Source organism: Cavia porcellus, unplaced genomic scaffold (assembly GCF_034190915.1).
Source record: "Cavia porcellus strain 051 isolate PalLab524CR breed Dunkin Hartley unplaced genomic scaffold, mCavPor4.1 scaffold_12, whole genome shotgun sequence".
Classification (NCBI taxonomy): Eukaryota; Metazoa; Chordata; class Mammalia; order Rodentia; family Caviidae; genus Cavia; species Cavia porcellus.
Genome location: NW_026947495.1, coordinates 82,778,732 through 82,795,168, shown reverse-complemented (window position 1 = coordinate 82,795,168; position 16,437 = coordinate 82,778,732). Strand labels below are relative to the sequence as shown.

At 51.3% G+C, this 16,437-nt stretch overlaps 1 protein-coding gene across 5 annotated transcripts in view; it reads left to right on the top strand.

Moving 5' to 3' along the window:
* Positions 1-16,437, top strand: part of Satb2 (SATB homeobox 2) — a 142,565-nt gene that overhangs the window by 58,575 nt on the left and 67,553 nt on the right. For all 5 annotated transcript variants that reach the window (XM_063259515.1, XM_063259518.1, XM_063259516.1 and 2 more), the window contains 3 exons: positions 2,889-3,015; positions 4,021-4,144; positions 10,373-10,475. In XM_063259515.1, the coding sequence (XP_063115585.1) occupies positions 2,889-3,015; positions 4,021-4,144; positions 10,373-10,475 (354 nt within the window). The remainder of the gene's footprint in view (positions 1-2,888; positions 3,016-4,020; positions 4,145-10,372; positions 10,476-16,437) is intronic.

Sequence of the window (16,437 nt, the reverse complement as noted above, 5' to 3'; positions counted from 1 at the left end):
GAGTGACAGGAAGTCCTCCTTTGTGACTCCAGTAGACAAGGGCCTCAACAGGCACAAGAGGGAATTAAAGACCAACAGGTAGTGAAATCATAAAAACTGCTTGGTCAGCTTTTTGAGCGAAATCAGTTACCATGAGAAGAGACTTGTTGAGAGCTGGTTAATGCGTGCAGCCTTGTTGCACAGCCCCGTGGCGGTGCTGGCGTGTGAAGGCTGGAGAAGGGCTGTCCCATGCTAGAGCCGCCTGAGTCGAAGGTTGGAGGAGCAGGGTGTGATGAGAGGCAGTTTCACTTGGATGGTTGTGTTCTTAGCCCTCATCTGCCTGGGGTCCTGCTTCCTGCTTGATTTCCTTTGTTAGCATTTGACAACTCCTCTAAGTTGCATTTTTGTCCTTTTTACCTGGCAAGGAGGGCTGTCTGAGGATGCATTGTGAGGAGGATGAGTCCATGACACACAGGCCCTGCTTAGAGGGACAGCTTGCTAACGACAGGGTCACTTCTTGCCCCCGCCTGGCTGGGAACACAGCCCCCACGACCCTGGGCTGCAGATCTCTGCGCAGCTGAGCACAGATCAGGTCTTCAGGTCGAGCTGGCTATTCGCTGCAAGTGGGGAGGAGCAGCCTACCACACCCCCTTGACTGAGAAAATAGCATCAACGGTTCTCTTCCAAGATGTGGCAGCCGCGCCTGAGCAGCTGCTCTGTGTGGAGGAATTAAGTGTGGGGAGACACCTGCGTGTTCTAATTCCAGCCCAAACAGCCTCCTCCTGGCTCCCCGAGGTGGGCAGAGAACACCCAAGTAGAGATGCCTGCCTGTCTGCAGGGGAGAGGTCTGTCGTTTCCTGCACAGATGCCTCCCCTCTGCTTTTTTAAAAAATAAAAGTATAATTCACATACAGTAAAGCATGTGCATACTGAGTGCTTGGTATGATGAGTTCTGACAGTTTTTATGCCCACGTAGCCACCAGAGTTCCTTTGTGTCCCTTTCCAGTTAAGTCCCTTGCTGGCCCTCTGACTTGGATCCGTCCCTGTGGGTTAGTGGTCTTGTCTGAGCTTGGGTGTGATGGGAGTGGAACCTCAGGACTGTGCCCCTCAGTTGTGTCCGCTTTGCTGTGGGATGGCCCTTAGCGACCAGAGGAAGGGCCCTGGCACTCTAGGAAGAGGTGGGTGTCTCCAGGCTGTGACTTCCGTGTCTTTGTGGATGCAATGATCTGTAAACCTGCTTCCACTTGCCCACAGGAGGGTACAGTGCCAGCCTACTCTCCCATCTTACAGGAAAACTCAGCCTCTAGGACGCAGTCAGCTTAGGCTTCGCTCTTGGATGGTTGTGGTGGGGAAGGAGGTCATAGTTGCAAATGATCTTTATGGAAAGGGAATGTGGGAGACACGTTCCCTGCGCCTCCGTAGTGGGGCCAGTGCTAGGAGCAAGGGAGGCTGGGAGGCCGAGAACCCTGATGTGGGCTGGCCGTGCAGCGGGTGGACATGTACTTCATGTCCACTCACGCATGTCCTTGTCACCAGCGCAAGTGGTGGGAGACTGTCCCGACCAGAACACAGCTTTCCTGGCAAGTGCAGTCGGTTTCCAGGAGCCAGAACTGCAGACATACGGCGCATGAGTGAGAGCTGTGTTCCTTCCCTGGGTCTGAGTCCAGGCTCTATTTATACGTAGCATATTCAGCAGCAGATTGTTCAATCTTAATACTGAAACAGTGCAGCATTTTAATATTTTTGTTCTGTTTATTCCCTGTTTTCAAGCATTATGTCGAATGTCGTGCATTCATTGATTTTTGTCTTGGCCAGGACTGGCCACCCAGGGCCATGCAGTGCATTTCCTCTGCTTGGACTTATCCATGGCTGCCAGGCATCATTTTGTGCATCTCTTGAAAGTTTACTTGGCTGACAGGTGTTTTGTCTCTTCTTAGTGATTACTTAAAAAAAAAAAATTGTAAAGAACAATGCAGTTGGATCTACCTGTATTGTCAAAAATAAGAATGCTCTTTTCCTTTTAACTCTGCCGTGTAACTTTGTTTATGTGTGATGTTTTGTGATGCCCTGGGGGCTGCTGGAGCTTTCATAGCACTGTGATAAAAGCCTTGTCCCTCTGTGTCATGGGGGAGAAGAGTTGCTGTTTGTGCTCTCACAGTACTGTGTGCCATGAGCCCGTGGATGAGCCCCTCCTGCAAACATAGCCACGTGCTCCCTGCGCCCAGGGCCCTGACCTCAATGCTCCGTGGAGCCTCGCTCTGGCCTTTCTCCTGTGTGCTCACCCGTAGGGAGAACCGGACTCTTCCCATCCTTAGAACAACCCAGGTACAAAAGGAGAAGGGAAGTCGAAGGCACCTGAGCCCCTTCAGATCTGTGGTCTGTGTGCTCCTGCCTGTGGCCCCGAAGCAGCCCCTGTTGCAAGGGAGGTGCATCTAGCGGTGAACCCCAGGCCCCGTGCTCTGGGACTCTCACCATAGGCGGAGGAGGACCACGTGCCGAGCCAAGCCCACAGATGGGAATTTTTTGATCAATTCAAAACTGAATCGCATGTTTACTTGAAGCTTTTTTTGTCTATGAAATCAGTAGTCCTGTATATTTAGCCTCAGTTTTAACTTAGACTGTGAGACTAGACTTTGGGGGAAGGAAGTGTCCGTGTGGTTCCTTCAGGAATGTAAGAAACAGGAAAACATAGAAGGACTGATTGTCCGTGGCTCAGCCTCACCCTCCTCGCTCCCCGCTTCCCATCCAGCTGGCTGCTCGGTGTCTCCTGACAGAGACCACTTGCTGCCCTGTCATGAAGTAAGCACCAGGCGGGCCTTGACTGTCGGCTGAGTGGTCTCCTTACCTTTACCAGTGTGAAGGGTTAATAAACAGCAGCTCTGTTTATGGTGTTTTTCTTCCCTGTGCAGGAATAATCAAGCTGGGGAGGTGGAACCCTCTCCCCCTCAGTTATGTGACAGACGCGCCTGACGCCACGGTGGCTGACATGCTACAAGACGTCTATCATGTCGTGACGTTAAAGATCCAGTTACAAAGGTGGGTGTTCCGAACATCTGCCTCTCCTTCCTTGAGCTCTGTGTGATTGGAGGTTCACTGCAGAGATCCCCGTGTCCCGTCCTCATTAATTTCCAGGCCTTGATGAAGGGAGGCGGGGAAGAGAGGGGAAGGCGAGGGGGGCGGGGAGCCGGGAGGCTCCCCGGGGCACCTTTATGGCCCACATTCCAGGAGTGTATGCTTGGTTTTGGAGTCGTGAAGTCACTGTCACAGGCAGTTGGGTGGTAGTTACAGCTCTGTTGGGGGCTAGAGGGCCTCCCACGGCCCCACTCATGGTCCAGGAAGCAGGTGAAAGCTGCCATTGTGGGTGGATGAGCCCCTCCAAGGCCTGCATCTGAGTCCTGGTGGCTGGGGTTGGCTCCTGGAGCAGGTTGGCCAAGAGTGCGCTGGTCCAGAGTCTGCCCTCCCTGTCTGGTGGCTGGTGCTGTGGAATGTACATGGAGGGGCAGTGAGACCAGGCCTGGCCCACAAGGGCACCAGAGAGAAGCTCGAGGTTCCTGTTGCTGTTTGTCATAGAGCTGTGAGGGAAGGGTCGCTGTCCTTCATTGTAAGGGTTTCAGATTCTCGCCCTTCAGAGTCTTGGTGCTGTGCTAGGGACCCAGGGGCCCTGTCCTTGCCTGGAGATGCTTGGATGTCTGTCTGGAGAGGTAGCTCTGGTTGGAACTGTGCCAGGGGAAGGTGGCCCTCAGACTCCTCATGTGGTGGGACTCCTGTTGACATCTACCTTGGGGTGTGCTTCAGAACCCAGCTGCACTGGGAGAGTTTAGTGTCACTCCGCCCTGCCGCTTCCATCGGCTCTTGGGGAAAGTCCCATTTCTCCATTTCCAAAGCTCCAGCGTTTCCTAGGCCAGTGTGATGTGACACCGTTGGGTCCTGTCACCTCTAAGAGTTAGTATCCTCTCCTTAGGCCCCGGTGGGGCACACAACCCAGACAGGATGTCACTGAGCTTGCTGTGGGGTCACTGTCACCGTCGCTCTGTTTTGCAGCTGTTCGAAGTTGGAAGACTTGCCAGCCGAGCAGTGGAACCACGCCACCGTCCGCAATGCCTTAAAGGAGCTGCTCAAAGAGATGAACCAGAGCACACTAGCCAAAGAATGCCCTCTCTCCCAGGTTTGTGTCGGCCACGGCAGCCACCTGGGGCTGGCAGGTGGACAGGCAGTGGGCAGGCCGGAGCTTCTCGTCGGGGAGGAGACTGTGGAGCTGGGGGCCTGGGAATGGAGAAGCTCCAGCAGGTGGAACACTGGTCTTTGCGCTGTGTGTGCACAGCTGGCCTGGGGTCTTTAGGAACTCACCCCAGGAAAGGGCCCTATGCATGAGGAGAAGGTCTGCCTGGGACAGCTGGTTCTGATGGCAGTGAGGGGGAGGGAGGGAGGCAGGCTGCCCCAGGCCTCCCTTGGGCGCAGGGCCTGCGTGTGGAGGACTGGGGGCAGCACCGTGCTCCTGAGCAGCACCACAGGCCGTGGTTCTGGCAGATGCTGGCCAAGTCGAGGTTGTTATGCGTCTGGGTGATTGTTTTTGACTTTACCTTTTAGGATGTGCTAGAGTGTGAATGCTTCTTCCACTGACCCTCTCTTGTCCTTGGGCCATACTGGCTGCCCCGATTTCCCAGGCACCCATGACCCCCCAGGCAGCCTTCCCTCAAGTTACACACTTTGGGCCAGGCCTGCTTTGGCAGGGGACTTAGGGTCTCGGGTCCCAGCCCCTGGTTTGAGCAGAGCCTGGAGTACCGTTAATCATGTTCACAGCACTGTGCCCTGGCACCCACATCTCTTTCCCAAACAGAGAGATGTGACCATAAGCACCGACTCTGTGCTCCCCCAGCAGTCCCGGTGTCTGCTCGCCCTGGCTGCCTCTTGGTGCAGTCGGGGCACACTCACCCTTGTGGGCTCTGTGTGTGCGGCACAGAGGAGTGTTTTCAGGCAGCTCCGCCCCTCACTTGGAGCCGAAGCTGTGTTGACAAATGCTTGCAAAAGACACAGCTGGCATACCTCGCAGAGGTATGGCGGCATGGAACATGGCCTCCTCCCATATGCAGTCCACTCGTGGAGGCAGACCCGGGAGGCGGGTGACTGCCGCCATCCTCAGCAAGCCTGCCTATGGGGACAGGTACAGGACCTCTGCGTCCAGTTACGTGGAGGGAGGAGAGGTCACACACGAGCCACGGCCCAGCAGGCCCCTGTCTGGTCTCAGCCCAGCATGCTGTCAGGGTGAGGGCTGGCAGCTGTCTGTCTCAGGTGTCGTCGCGTGAGGTTTGCTGTTCAGTTTCCATTTGGGATGGCCGTGCTCCCTGTGGGCACCCTGCGTGAGTGTCCACAGCCATCTTCCTTGCTTTCACGACACCCCCCTTCCCTCCATCGCTTGCTCCCGCCCTCGTAGAGCAAGTCTGTCTCTGTGTTTCCTGTTCCCTGCCTTCTGCTTTGCTCCATAACTTACCTAAACTTCAGATTGTTTGTACTCTGGGCTCCCCATAAGAAAAACACTGTGATAGTTACCCTTGGGTGCCATGGCCTCGGGGTGTCTGTGTCCCCACAGACGACCTGAGTTTGTCCTCTCTGTGGCAGAGCAGTGTTCTGCAGTGTGCTTCCCACACCCTTTACCCATTTGTCTGTTGATGCACATGGAGGCCCCTTCCAAGATACAGCCATTGAGAGCTGTGCTACTGTGAACATGGTGCGCATGGATCACTGTGCTGGGACAGTCTGTCACTCAATCCCGTGGACTCAGGAAGGAGGCTCCCAAGTGACTCTGGGGAGTGGTTCCTGAATAGGGCTCGAGTGACGAGGGCTGGTCCTCAGCAGCTTGGCTGAGTGTGTGTGTGTGCCCTAAGGAAGGGCACAGAGGCGGAAGGGGAGGGTTAGAATGCCACTGCTGAGTGGCATTTGATGAATTCTCACAATGAAGCAGCTCTTCCGAGCCAGTTTTTACCCTCATTCGCTCCTTGAAGTATCCTTACAGTATCGTGTGAATATTCTTAACATGTTGTCCCTGAGCTGCAAATGACACAGCACACAGGTTTCACCTGTTGCTGCCTGCCAAGTGCTCTGTCCTCAACATAGGGTGCCCAGAGGGTGCCCACTCCCCAGCGGCACACAGTTAACAGGAGGTGGTACCCAGGAGGCTGAGGCAGGAGGATCATAAGTTAAGTCCAGCCTGCCTGGACTCTGCAGGGAGACGCAGTCTTATAAAAACAGTAAGCATCTCTGGTTTGGAATGCTCATTTCCTAGCTGATGTATCATGTGCCTGCCGCGCAGGTAGTTTAATACCACATGGCTGCTTGGCCGCATAAATCTCACCAGCCTGAGAGGAAGGGGGTGGAGGTTTTTAATCATTTCATCTTTCTCAGACCTCTGTCTGTCCAAGCATTTTGTACAAATCATCTTACCCCATGTACATATTTTGCTTTTCCCTATTAAGTTGTGGATCACTTTTAGATTTCTTGTCTTTCTTTGACTCAAACTCCTGAATTAACTCATAGAAGGAACACAAGCTCATAGCTTATGTTGTTTATTGTCACCTTGTTTCTTGTTTTGGGTGGAAGGTCAACTCTTCACCTTGTGGTGGCTGATGAAGTGGAGGTGACTTCCTCCTACGTGGTTGATCTCCCTTCTTTGGAGATCATGGAATCAGCAGCCCAGTGATGGGGCCCTGGGCTCTTCCAGTGGTGGCTTTGACAGGGGACCTTTTCATCTGGGGCCTCTGAGCACCCTGGGTGGAGAGCCATCCTCATAACCATCATGTCTGACATCTCCCTGGGCTGCTGAGGAACAAACACATTTGCGTTTCTCTCAGAAACCTAGAAGAAAACTTACATAGATAAGGCAGTCTGGCTACACTAAGTGTAGTCCAGTGGCACTCGTGATGGCTTTGATTGGAGACACACTTCACATCAAATCATGGTTTCGTCATAACTAAAGACGAGAAGCACCTCGAGGTGGACGCCCAGCTCGAGCCCGTCCTTCATCCTCTAGCTCTGCTCAGGTACCGCACAGTCAAGTGAGCTGTCACGAGGGCGCAGTGTGCAATGCCCCGCTGCCACGTCTCTGGGCACCAGGAAGCTTCCAGTCCACTACGTCACACTAATGTGCTGTGGTCCGCATGGCCTCGAGTGTCCCCACGGTGCTGAGTGGCCCTATGAGCAGCTGGATTCTCATGGCCTCGTGCTGTCTGGCTGTCAACCAAGTCAATCGGCTTGTTAACCTTGGACCAGGAGCTAAACCAACCCTGGCAGATCTGACTCCTCAAACACCTGATCTCTTGTAAAAGTTTCAAATTCATGGTGAACTGTGTGCCAGATTGGATACTTTTAATCCCCTACCATCCATCCAAAATCTATTTAGAATTTCACAGTTACAGAAAAGTCTGGACTTTCTCAAAAGTTCCTGTATTTGGAAAGCCATTTTATTGCCACCTCAGTACCTAACGTGATCCGTGAGCATCTCAGTATGCAGTCCCCAGCTACGCCAAGCATCCCAGGGGCGCCTCCGGGCGTCTCTCCAGCCCTCTGCTGTCTCCCGCCCTGGCTCAGCCCTGAGCAGAGCGTGGCATGCAGTCAGTCTAGTTTTTTAGTAGCAGCCTCTGAGGAGCACAGGCCTCGCAGTGCCGTGTCTCTCCCCAGCTGTGGCACCAGCACCGTGTCACCAGTGGAGACACTCGGGTTTTGGTGCAGTCGCAGCTCAGTCAGCTCAGGCCTTGCTCACTGATGAGCTCTAAAAGTCCAGCTGCGTGGTACTTCTGGCATGACTAGAAAACATGAAATGTTCAGATGAACTGAATGACACATTTGTGTTTAAAAGCAGTGAATGGAATTAGATTCGTTTTTGGCGGGGTGGCAGGTGGAAAGGACTTTTGTCATTGCACCACCTATCATGCAGTACCTGTGTCGCATCAGGCCTCATGGCTGGGCAGAATGCAGCTCAGTGTAGAGCACTTGCCTGGAAGGCACAAGGCCCCGGGTTCAGTCCCCAGAACCACAAGCAAAGGGACGTTGACACTAATTGTTAGCTGCGTCTCTACACACGACATTAAGTCGTAAGCCTCAGCCTTACAGGGCATGAGTTCTGGTGAGCTCGGGATCTCTGGAGACCAGCGTCTCTTGTAGTCCTCTAAAGTTATCATCTTCCAGGTCTGTGTTAGCCCTTTTCAGTTTTGTAGGTCACTACCTAAGTTTCAATATTTCAAACAAATTAATCAGCACCCACTTTAAGATGAGTGTATTCTGTGTTCCCGGAGTACTGTGGAGAAGCCTGGGGATTCCGACTGAGGGTACCACTGTGTAACCTGGGCTGTGAACCTGAGGTGATCCGGTACAGGATGGCCTGTCACTGAGCCGTCCCCAGGTTGCCTTGTTCCTGAGGCCCTCTGGTGATGGTCTGGCAGCCCTCAGTGAAAGGCTTGTAGTGGGCATGCACCGCGCATGGGGTGACTAGAACAAGCCGAGGCTGCCCTGGGAAGTGGCCTCTCTTGCATCTGAACCATTTGCTCAGCCTGCCGCTGAAAACTATGTGACACTTTTCTGTGATCAGTGCGGACAGAAACCTAGTGATAAGATGGTTAGGCCAGACTTTCATTTCCGTGTCACCTAGGCTGATGATGGCCCTGCGTAGTGCCAGGGAGACACCAAAAGAGACACGGATCCCCTGGGATCAGAGTGGCGCAGGCTTGAGGCATGGGCACAAATGCGTATGTCTGTTGTCTGTGACTCCTGCCACGTGTGTCCACGTTGTGGCTTTGTGGAGCACAGCAGAGCAAGGCCAGTGAGGCAGCACCACTCACTCTGCCAGCGCCTCTGTTAGTGTCTTCTGTCATGCTGCCTCACGCCTGTCAGAATGTCCTCTTCCTGGGCCAGTGACTCAGCCCACATCAGAACCGTGAGATCCAGTGGAGAGGGCAGCAGGGACCGGCCACTGAGCTCCAGGGCAGCATTTTCCAGGAAGACAGGGGCCGACTGGGCAGGGAACAGCACGGCTGGTCAGCAGCACCCAGCAGAATGCTGTACAGGTTCACGGAGCAATGTGCACCCTCGGGTGACACTGGCTCTTTGAGTACCCAGTGCCGTGTTCAGACCCCAGGACCGAAACGTGGCTCTTAGAGCAAAGGTGTGAGGTGGACACAGGGCTGAAGGAAGAGCCGTCTGCTGTGTAGGAGGGCCAAGAGGTTCCCCTGAGTCAGGGAGGACCCCGACCCGCCCGCCTGTGCCGTGCTTAAAAGGAGCACGAGTCCGGTGGCGTTTCAGCTGGGACCTACTAAGGCCTGTCTGTCTGCAAACATTTGAACCTGCTAGTAAAACTTGCCATCGACTTGATTTATTGTGATCCCTTTTTATCTCTGCTACTTTGCAGATATGCTATTGGAAGTTCTGAGATAGCTCTGAAGTGCACCATGTCTGGGTTTAACATTTTTGAGATAGATGAGATTTCAAGGCAAGGTGTGAAACCTGGTGCCATTCACAGGGGTCCCTCGGGCTCATTGGCTTCTGAGTGCTTTCTAGATGTGACAGCACGGTTCGCTTGGGTGTGCATGGGCGCCTCGCCCCAGGGCCAGCCAGCGTGTGGACGGCGTGTGTGGCGCCGTGGGACCTTTCCTTCCAGCTGCGTGACTGTCATTTGATTTTAGTGCCGCGCTGGGTTGTGCTTCCTTCCACCCTGAGTCCAGGCAGATGGGTGCAGGGCCCTCAGTCGGGAAGACCAGAGGCTGAGGGCCAGGAGGGCCTCGGGCCCATGCCTCAGAGAGCTTCAGTGGTGAGGCATTTGGGTTGAAACCCAGTACAAGTGTTCCGTTTAGTTTCCCTGGTCTAAAATAGCACTGTTAATTTTTTCATTTGGTGCATTTTCACACAAGTGCTAATCACACATTTCTATAAATGATATTAATTTAGCTTATTTCCCTAAACGTTGTACTGCAGTGTGTAGCACGGATGTTCTCAGATCCTTGGCCGCCTCGAGGGCTGCAGTTGGACGCGGAACAGAAACATCTGAGAGGCCTTACTGGAAACGGGCCGGGCTGGGGCCGCGGCTCGTCACCTCTGCTCTGTTCCCCAGCTGGCCGCTGGCCGCTGGCCGCACTGCTGCTTCCGTTTTGCCTTCCTCCTGGTGCCTCAGCCTCTCCTCTTTGACGCTGGCCCAGGGCTGGCTTTTACGAGGAAGCACTGCCCTTGTTCAGGTGCTGGCTCAGAGCGCGAGCTCAGGTCACCGTGGGGCTGGCTGGCTCGGCTGGCTGGACAGTGACCGCCTCAGGTCGAAAGGTGCTGGACGTGGGTGAGGGCTGTAACACCTGCTCTGGTCCCCAGGAACGAGAAGTCACATATCTGAAACATAACTGAATGTTTTTCTTCTTTTCAGAGTATGATTTCATCCATTGTAAATAGCACATACTATGCCAATGTGTCAGCAACCAAGTGCCAGGAGTTTGGGAGATGGTATAAAAAATATAAGAAGATTAAAGGTAAAACAACTTCCTTGTCTTTAAAGCCTATTATTTTTAAGATGAATGAGTGGTTGGCTGTTGGGCATATATGCTAACTTCAGATATTGCTTATCTGTGTTACATTACAAAAGTAAGAATCTTAATATTTCTGTCATGAGATGCAAATTGGCTCCCTTGAAACCGAGATGGTATTAGAACTAAAAGTAACATTCTTAGCATAATTTATCAAGTCTGAGCTTTCCTCAGTGATACTTGTGAAGACCAAAATCCCTTAGAAATTGAAGAGCAGTTATTCTAGGCTACATCAGCCCCAGGGTTTGACTGCTGATGAACGAATTGGACCGTGTGCCTCAGCATCCGGAAGTCTGGGCGGAAGTGGTTTGGAGACTGTTTGTTCCAGGTGGTTTCCGGGGGGTGGAAGGAAGGGCCCTGCACCTGGGCACGCGTGTGTGCCAACCTGTTTCCATGTGCCAGTGCTGGGGAGCTTGAGCATGTTGTTTCATTTCATCAAGATTCAGTCTCCCCGTTGGAAAATCGAGAAAAATATGTGTCTGGGTAGCCAGAAGACTGAATAAGATAATATTGGAGTAACATAACCTCTTAGTAAACAGTGGCCATAAGGCTGTATGGTAATAACTAGTTAATAGGAGGACAGGAATGGTGCATTCCTGTCGCTGGAACTATGTGTGCTCTGAGCATGTGACGCTTTGCCTTCGCACATGCTGAGTGCCTGCCTCACTTCCCAATAAACCCAGCGAGTCCAGAGGGAACTGGGGTGCCCCTCTATAGCGTTGCCATTCGAGGGCCCTTCCAGTCCTCATTTTGTGTGATTGGGTCATGGTTTGTCACGCTCTGTCACAGGCTCTCATGGCTTCCCCTCCACCCCCTCTGAGGGCCAGGGACATTCATGGGAAGGACTCAGGTTTCCCGGGGCTGGGGCCACCCTTGCCTTTTTGGCAGCTGGGTATGTGCGAGCCCATTCACAAGGTCACCTTCTGAGGAAATGAGCTTCCCATGCATCGCTGTCACTTCCGAAGACAAAGGAATCAGAGCATTTTACACTGAGTATACAATTTGAAAGGGAAAACAAAATGTCCAGCTGTCTAGGAGCAATGGAGCGCATTGGAATTGAGAGATCTGCTCTGCCAGGTGATCTGAAGCACTCAGTGCCCTTCCAGGTCTGGTCTGTGCACTGGCCTGGGAATGTTCATGTTCGCCTCATGTTGGGGAAGGCAAGCAACTGCCTACAGTGGAGTTCTGGGATCAAAGAGTTTCTTTTCTGTAAGTCTTGCCTCCAAGTTTTTCTGCTAAAATAGAATTGTGCAAATGCTTGAACAGATCCTCTCTGGCAAAGAGTCAGAAGAATCACGCAGCTTTGGGGTCATTCATTAGAGCCGTTACTTTCTGCTCTAAGCAGAGAGAGTGTATCTCTGTTCACATAATCCCAGACGCAGAGATGGAGCCCCTTCGTGCCAGTGCTTTCAGAATTGCTGCCAGGATGTGTGTGCGTGTGCGTGCTCACACGTGTACACCTAGACAGTCGTCTTCTCTGTTTTCTTAGAGACTCAGTTCTTTAAGCTCTGGTTTTTTAAAAGATGGTAAATGTACAGTTAAATCTCTTGAGTGCCCTAAAAACAGCCCGAGACCTTGGTTTCCTCCCAGAGTCAAGGGCCCTCCCTGAAGAGGCTGTCAGACACAGTGGGCATGCTAGTCATGCGCCGGCGAGTGTGTGTGTGTGCCTGTGCATCGGTGGGAGGAGGAAAGGCAAGGTTAAGGTATGTGTGAAGTAAACACAAGCTGCCGTAAAACAGTTCAAGTGGTGTTGATTCATCAGCGGAGGGAGTGGGAGGGAAAACAAAGGACTGATGGCAGGTACACTGGTCCCACCAGAGAAACATCAGGCAAGTGGGGAGAAAGGACTTGGGTCTGCAGAGGCCCATCCAGTTCCCAGAAGCTTCTCTCTCTCCACGGAGAGGTTTTCATAGGGAGTTCCTGTCCGCTGGTGCCTGTTTCTCATGGGAGAGTCGTGTCCATCAGTTTTCCAGGTGAACCCCAAAAGCAGTGAGCCTCAGACATGGGAATCAGGGGTGTAACACCAGAATTGCGCCGTGGGGCTTCTCCCGAGGACCCGGAAGGTGAGGCTCCTGTGCCTCTCCCACTGTCTTCCCGCCCAGTTTCCGGTTTGCATCTGGGGGCCTGGTACTGGGTGTAGACCAGAGTGCCGAGCTAGCTCACTGCTGTCCTCAAGAAAATGCGGCTACTTTGTTAAATATGTTTCTTATTATCTGCTAATGTCTGCTTTAATAAAACAGTGGGAACTAAATGGTTGCTTCTTAATCAAAACCATGATTTTCTAAACATAAGCTATGTGATTCTGTTACAAAATGCCACATATAGATCTCCTAGGTCAATTTTTTTTCTTTTCTCATAGAAATAAATAAACAGTAAAAAAATTTATATACTCTGAAAGATCAAAGTAAATATGACTCAAAACTGGCAAAAATAAAAGTCTACTGGAAGGATTAAAAAAAAGATCAGATTGCAAATTCTATAGTTAATGCTTAAATAAATATGAGAAAAATGAACAATCAATAATTTGATATCATTAAAAACAGATGTAAAAGCTATATACAAATGGAATTGTCTGAATTTTGAAGTAAACATTTTAATGTGCATTTTTTGAATTTGTTGTTATTATAGCTAAACTATTTACACTTATCCTTTAAAAAGCCCTAAATTGGTTTGGCTTAGCATGCTAACTTTATTTTCCTCAGTGATCACAGCAAAGCACATTCTGTTTACCTTTTTCTCTTTAATTTCAAAGACAATCAAGGTTGACACAGACGTATTTGCGTTAACGTTGGCATTACTTCAGGATAGACGGGGGAAACAGAGTTTGTATGTCCTGGTTTTGAGGTCCAAGACCCCTGAACCTGTTTCCCAGAGTTTTTGATATTAAAGAACCCAGAGCACATGATGGGTGGGTTGCTTGGTGTAGGGAACTTTACAAAATTTTTCTTTTAAAAACTGCTGCTCACCTCATAGCATCCAGAGCTTCAGGCCTAGATTTTAAAACACGGAGCTTCCTCCTCTCCCAGGCGTAAAGAAGACAGTGCACATTTTAGGTAGTAATGATGCTCAGTGTTAGGAGCTGCAGGGTTGGGCACAAGGGAAAACAGGAATTATTTCTGAGGTCTTGGAATCAGGAAGCATTTACTCCACTGAGCGTCCTTCCATAAACTCTACACATTTTAATACAGTTACCTGCTTTTAACCCTGCTGTTCTTTTGCGTGCCCTGTGGATGTGAACTGGCCCACATCTGTATGACAGCCGGCCGTGTGTGTCCCGGGTACGCTGTGAGCCGGTCTGCTCCTGCGGGACGGCAGGAGTACAGTGACGGGCTCTGACAGAGGAGGTCGCACACGTCCTAAATGCAACTTAATTAGCAATTTTAAAAGTACAATTTTGTATCTAAAATATTTCTAATTTACAAATGTTTTTTACCAAACCATGGTAAATTATGATTTTTAGTGGGGTTAACCTATGTCTCAAGAATTAAAAAGGGTCGTTCAGAGTTCACACAGATCCTGGTCACTGTGATAATTATTTGTGTCATCAAGTACTATGGCTGGGACAAGTGGACTTAGCCAAGCCCCAGACTTTTGCCAGGATGTGAAATTACTCTGTCATATCCCTGTCTTAGTCAATTGCTCAGGAGCCCCTGATTGCTAGTTTTCTTAATTTTATTTGTTTATTTGAACTTATTTTATGAAATATTAAAAATTCTGGAAGAAAGAGGATTTTAAAAACCAGTGTCACTTCTCCAGCCTGGTTTATTCTAGCAATCAGTGTTTTATCTGACCCTGTCTGATCTAGTCTTACAAGATCAAACGTCCAGGCCAGCAGGCAGACAGTAAACAAAGCCCATGAAGGGTTTCGGTAAACACAAAGATTAGATGTTGAATGAAAATTAAACTCCTTGAACTAGTCTTCTGTACTAAAGTGGTTAAGTGGGTTGTGATTAAAAGAAATAAGTAATTATGATCATTATAGCTGAAATGATATAATGTTACCACATTTAAAGCACCTCTTGTACCCAAAAATGATTGTGTCGTTTACAAACTGGTGCCTCTTCGTTGAGTGGCCAAGTCAAGGTCTCCTGAGCCCATTCCACGAAGCAGCTCTCACTGGGTCCAGTGGGGTCCGCGGTCGGGACACCGCCTTTAATCAGCAATCTGCTCTTTTGTCTCTGTGCTGTGTAGCTCTGATGAGATAAAAGAGATGTATATCTTGGGAGTCACAGAGTCACAGAGGAAATTTGCTTTCACCCTGGGATCTACATGAAGGTGTTCTTCAAGGCTGTTTGTCTGCTCTAGGCTCGAATTGTACCTTGCTTGAAAGTAATGCCAGCACCAGATCCTTTGAATTGTGTGTAAATAGTGGACTCATGGACATGGAGTGGCACTTCTTAGCAGCCAGGTTCCGTCTCCCTGATCTTCCAAGCTAGGGCGAGCCCTGCACATGTTCTCCAGGTGTGCTCGCCCCGCAGGTGGCCTGGCCCGGGTAGAGGCCGCCTGCAGTGCCGGCAGCTGGGAGGGCCCCCAGCTGGGCTCGTGTCCTCGCTGGGACTTGGAAGCTCCTTCAGGCCTGTTGGGCGCTGCTGCTCCTACCCGGGTGCGCTCACTCACCAATGTTTAAAGGAGTGCGGGTAACTGATTGCTAATAATGTACATTGCAAGACAAACGTCATCTAAGGCATACTATTTATAAACTGCTTTGAATGCATGCCTTAAAAGAATGAAGCAGTTACCTGTTTTCCTGTCTGTGCAGCCTGCTCTTTGCACTCACTCTTTGAAAGAAATGTACATTCTTGGTTTCTGAAAGCCTACAGTCTGTGTGAAGCCGTCAGTGTTAGGACACATCTTTTATTACTTACAGATCAATGTAAGCATCTCTTTTATATACCTGGCAGGATTCTAAGGGTATGTAGGCTTTGCTTGCGAAAAATTACAGTGATAAATAGACTGTTGAAGTGAAGCCATTGTTTCACTGGCACGTCTGATAGGGCTGTCTGCCATGCTCGGAGTGGAGAGAGCTGCCTGTGTCCCACAAGGGAAGTGGCCGCGTCGGAAGAGCTGGCACGTCTCTGTGGACTGTGATAGGATGGGGTTTGTAGGTGCTTCTCACCTCAGGGACCAGTCGATCTACGGGCAGGGCGTGAGGCAGCAGAATGCCCGCAGCTGCAGGTGTCGAGTGTGATGGAGGAGCGGAATGTGGGGTGGATGAACGTTGTTGTCGAGAGTGGTGGCCCATGTGTCCTGGTGCTGCAGTGTGCTGATGTCCATGTTGTCAGGATGTGGTCAGCATGTCAGCTTAGCTTTGCATTGCCATAGCCAGCACCTCGACAGTCAGTGTAGCAGGAGAAAGTGTTTGGGCCCAGCATTGGGAGCGTGAGTCTTTGGGCTGTGGGTGACACTGCGTGGGGCCGTGAGGGGCAGCTCATTGTGGCATGAGTGTGGTGTTGGAACCATCACCCAGTGGCCAGGGAGTGACAGAGCAGATGGGGAAGGGCCCAGTGACACAGACTTGCCTCTTCATCCACCACATCCCATTACTGTCACCCTAGGAGCAAGACCTGTCACAAGGGCCTTTGGGGACACTGATATTCCAGGTCATGGAGACATGAAGAGGAAAAGGCAAGACACAATGGATGTGGGCAGATGAGCAGAACCACGGGAGGCCTGGCAGGGCAGGTGGGGTTGTTGCAGTGGGGACATGTGGGAAGCCAGGGTAACACTGGGGGGCCGTGGTCAGCTGAGGCATCGGATATCGAGAACAGCCACTGAGCAGTGCCGGAGGCCAGAACTTGGGAGAGCAGAGTCACAAGGCTGGCTGTGAATGGGCATGGAAAGGGAATTGCTCGAGTGGTCTGGGCAGAGATTGAGCACTGAGCAAGGAAGGCTTTGTGGATGCAGAGGT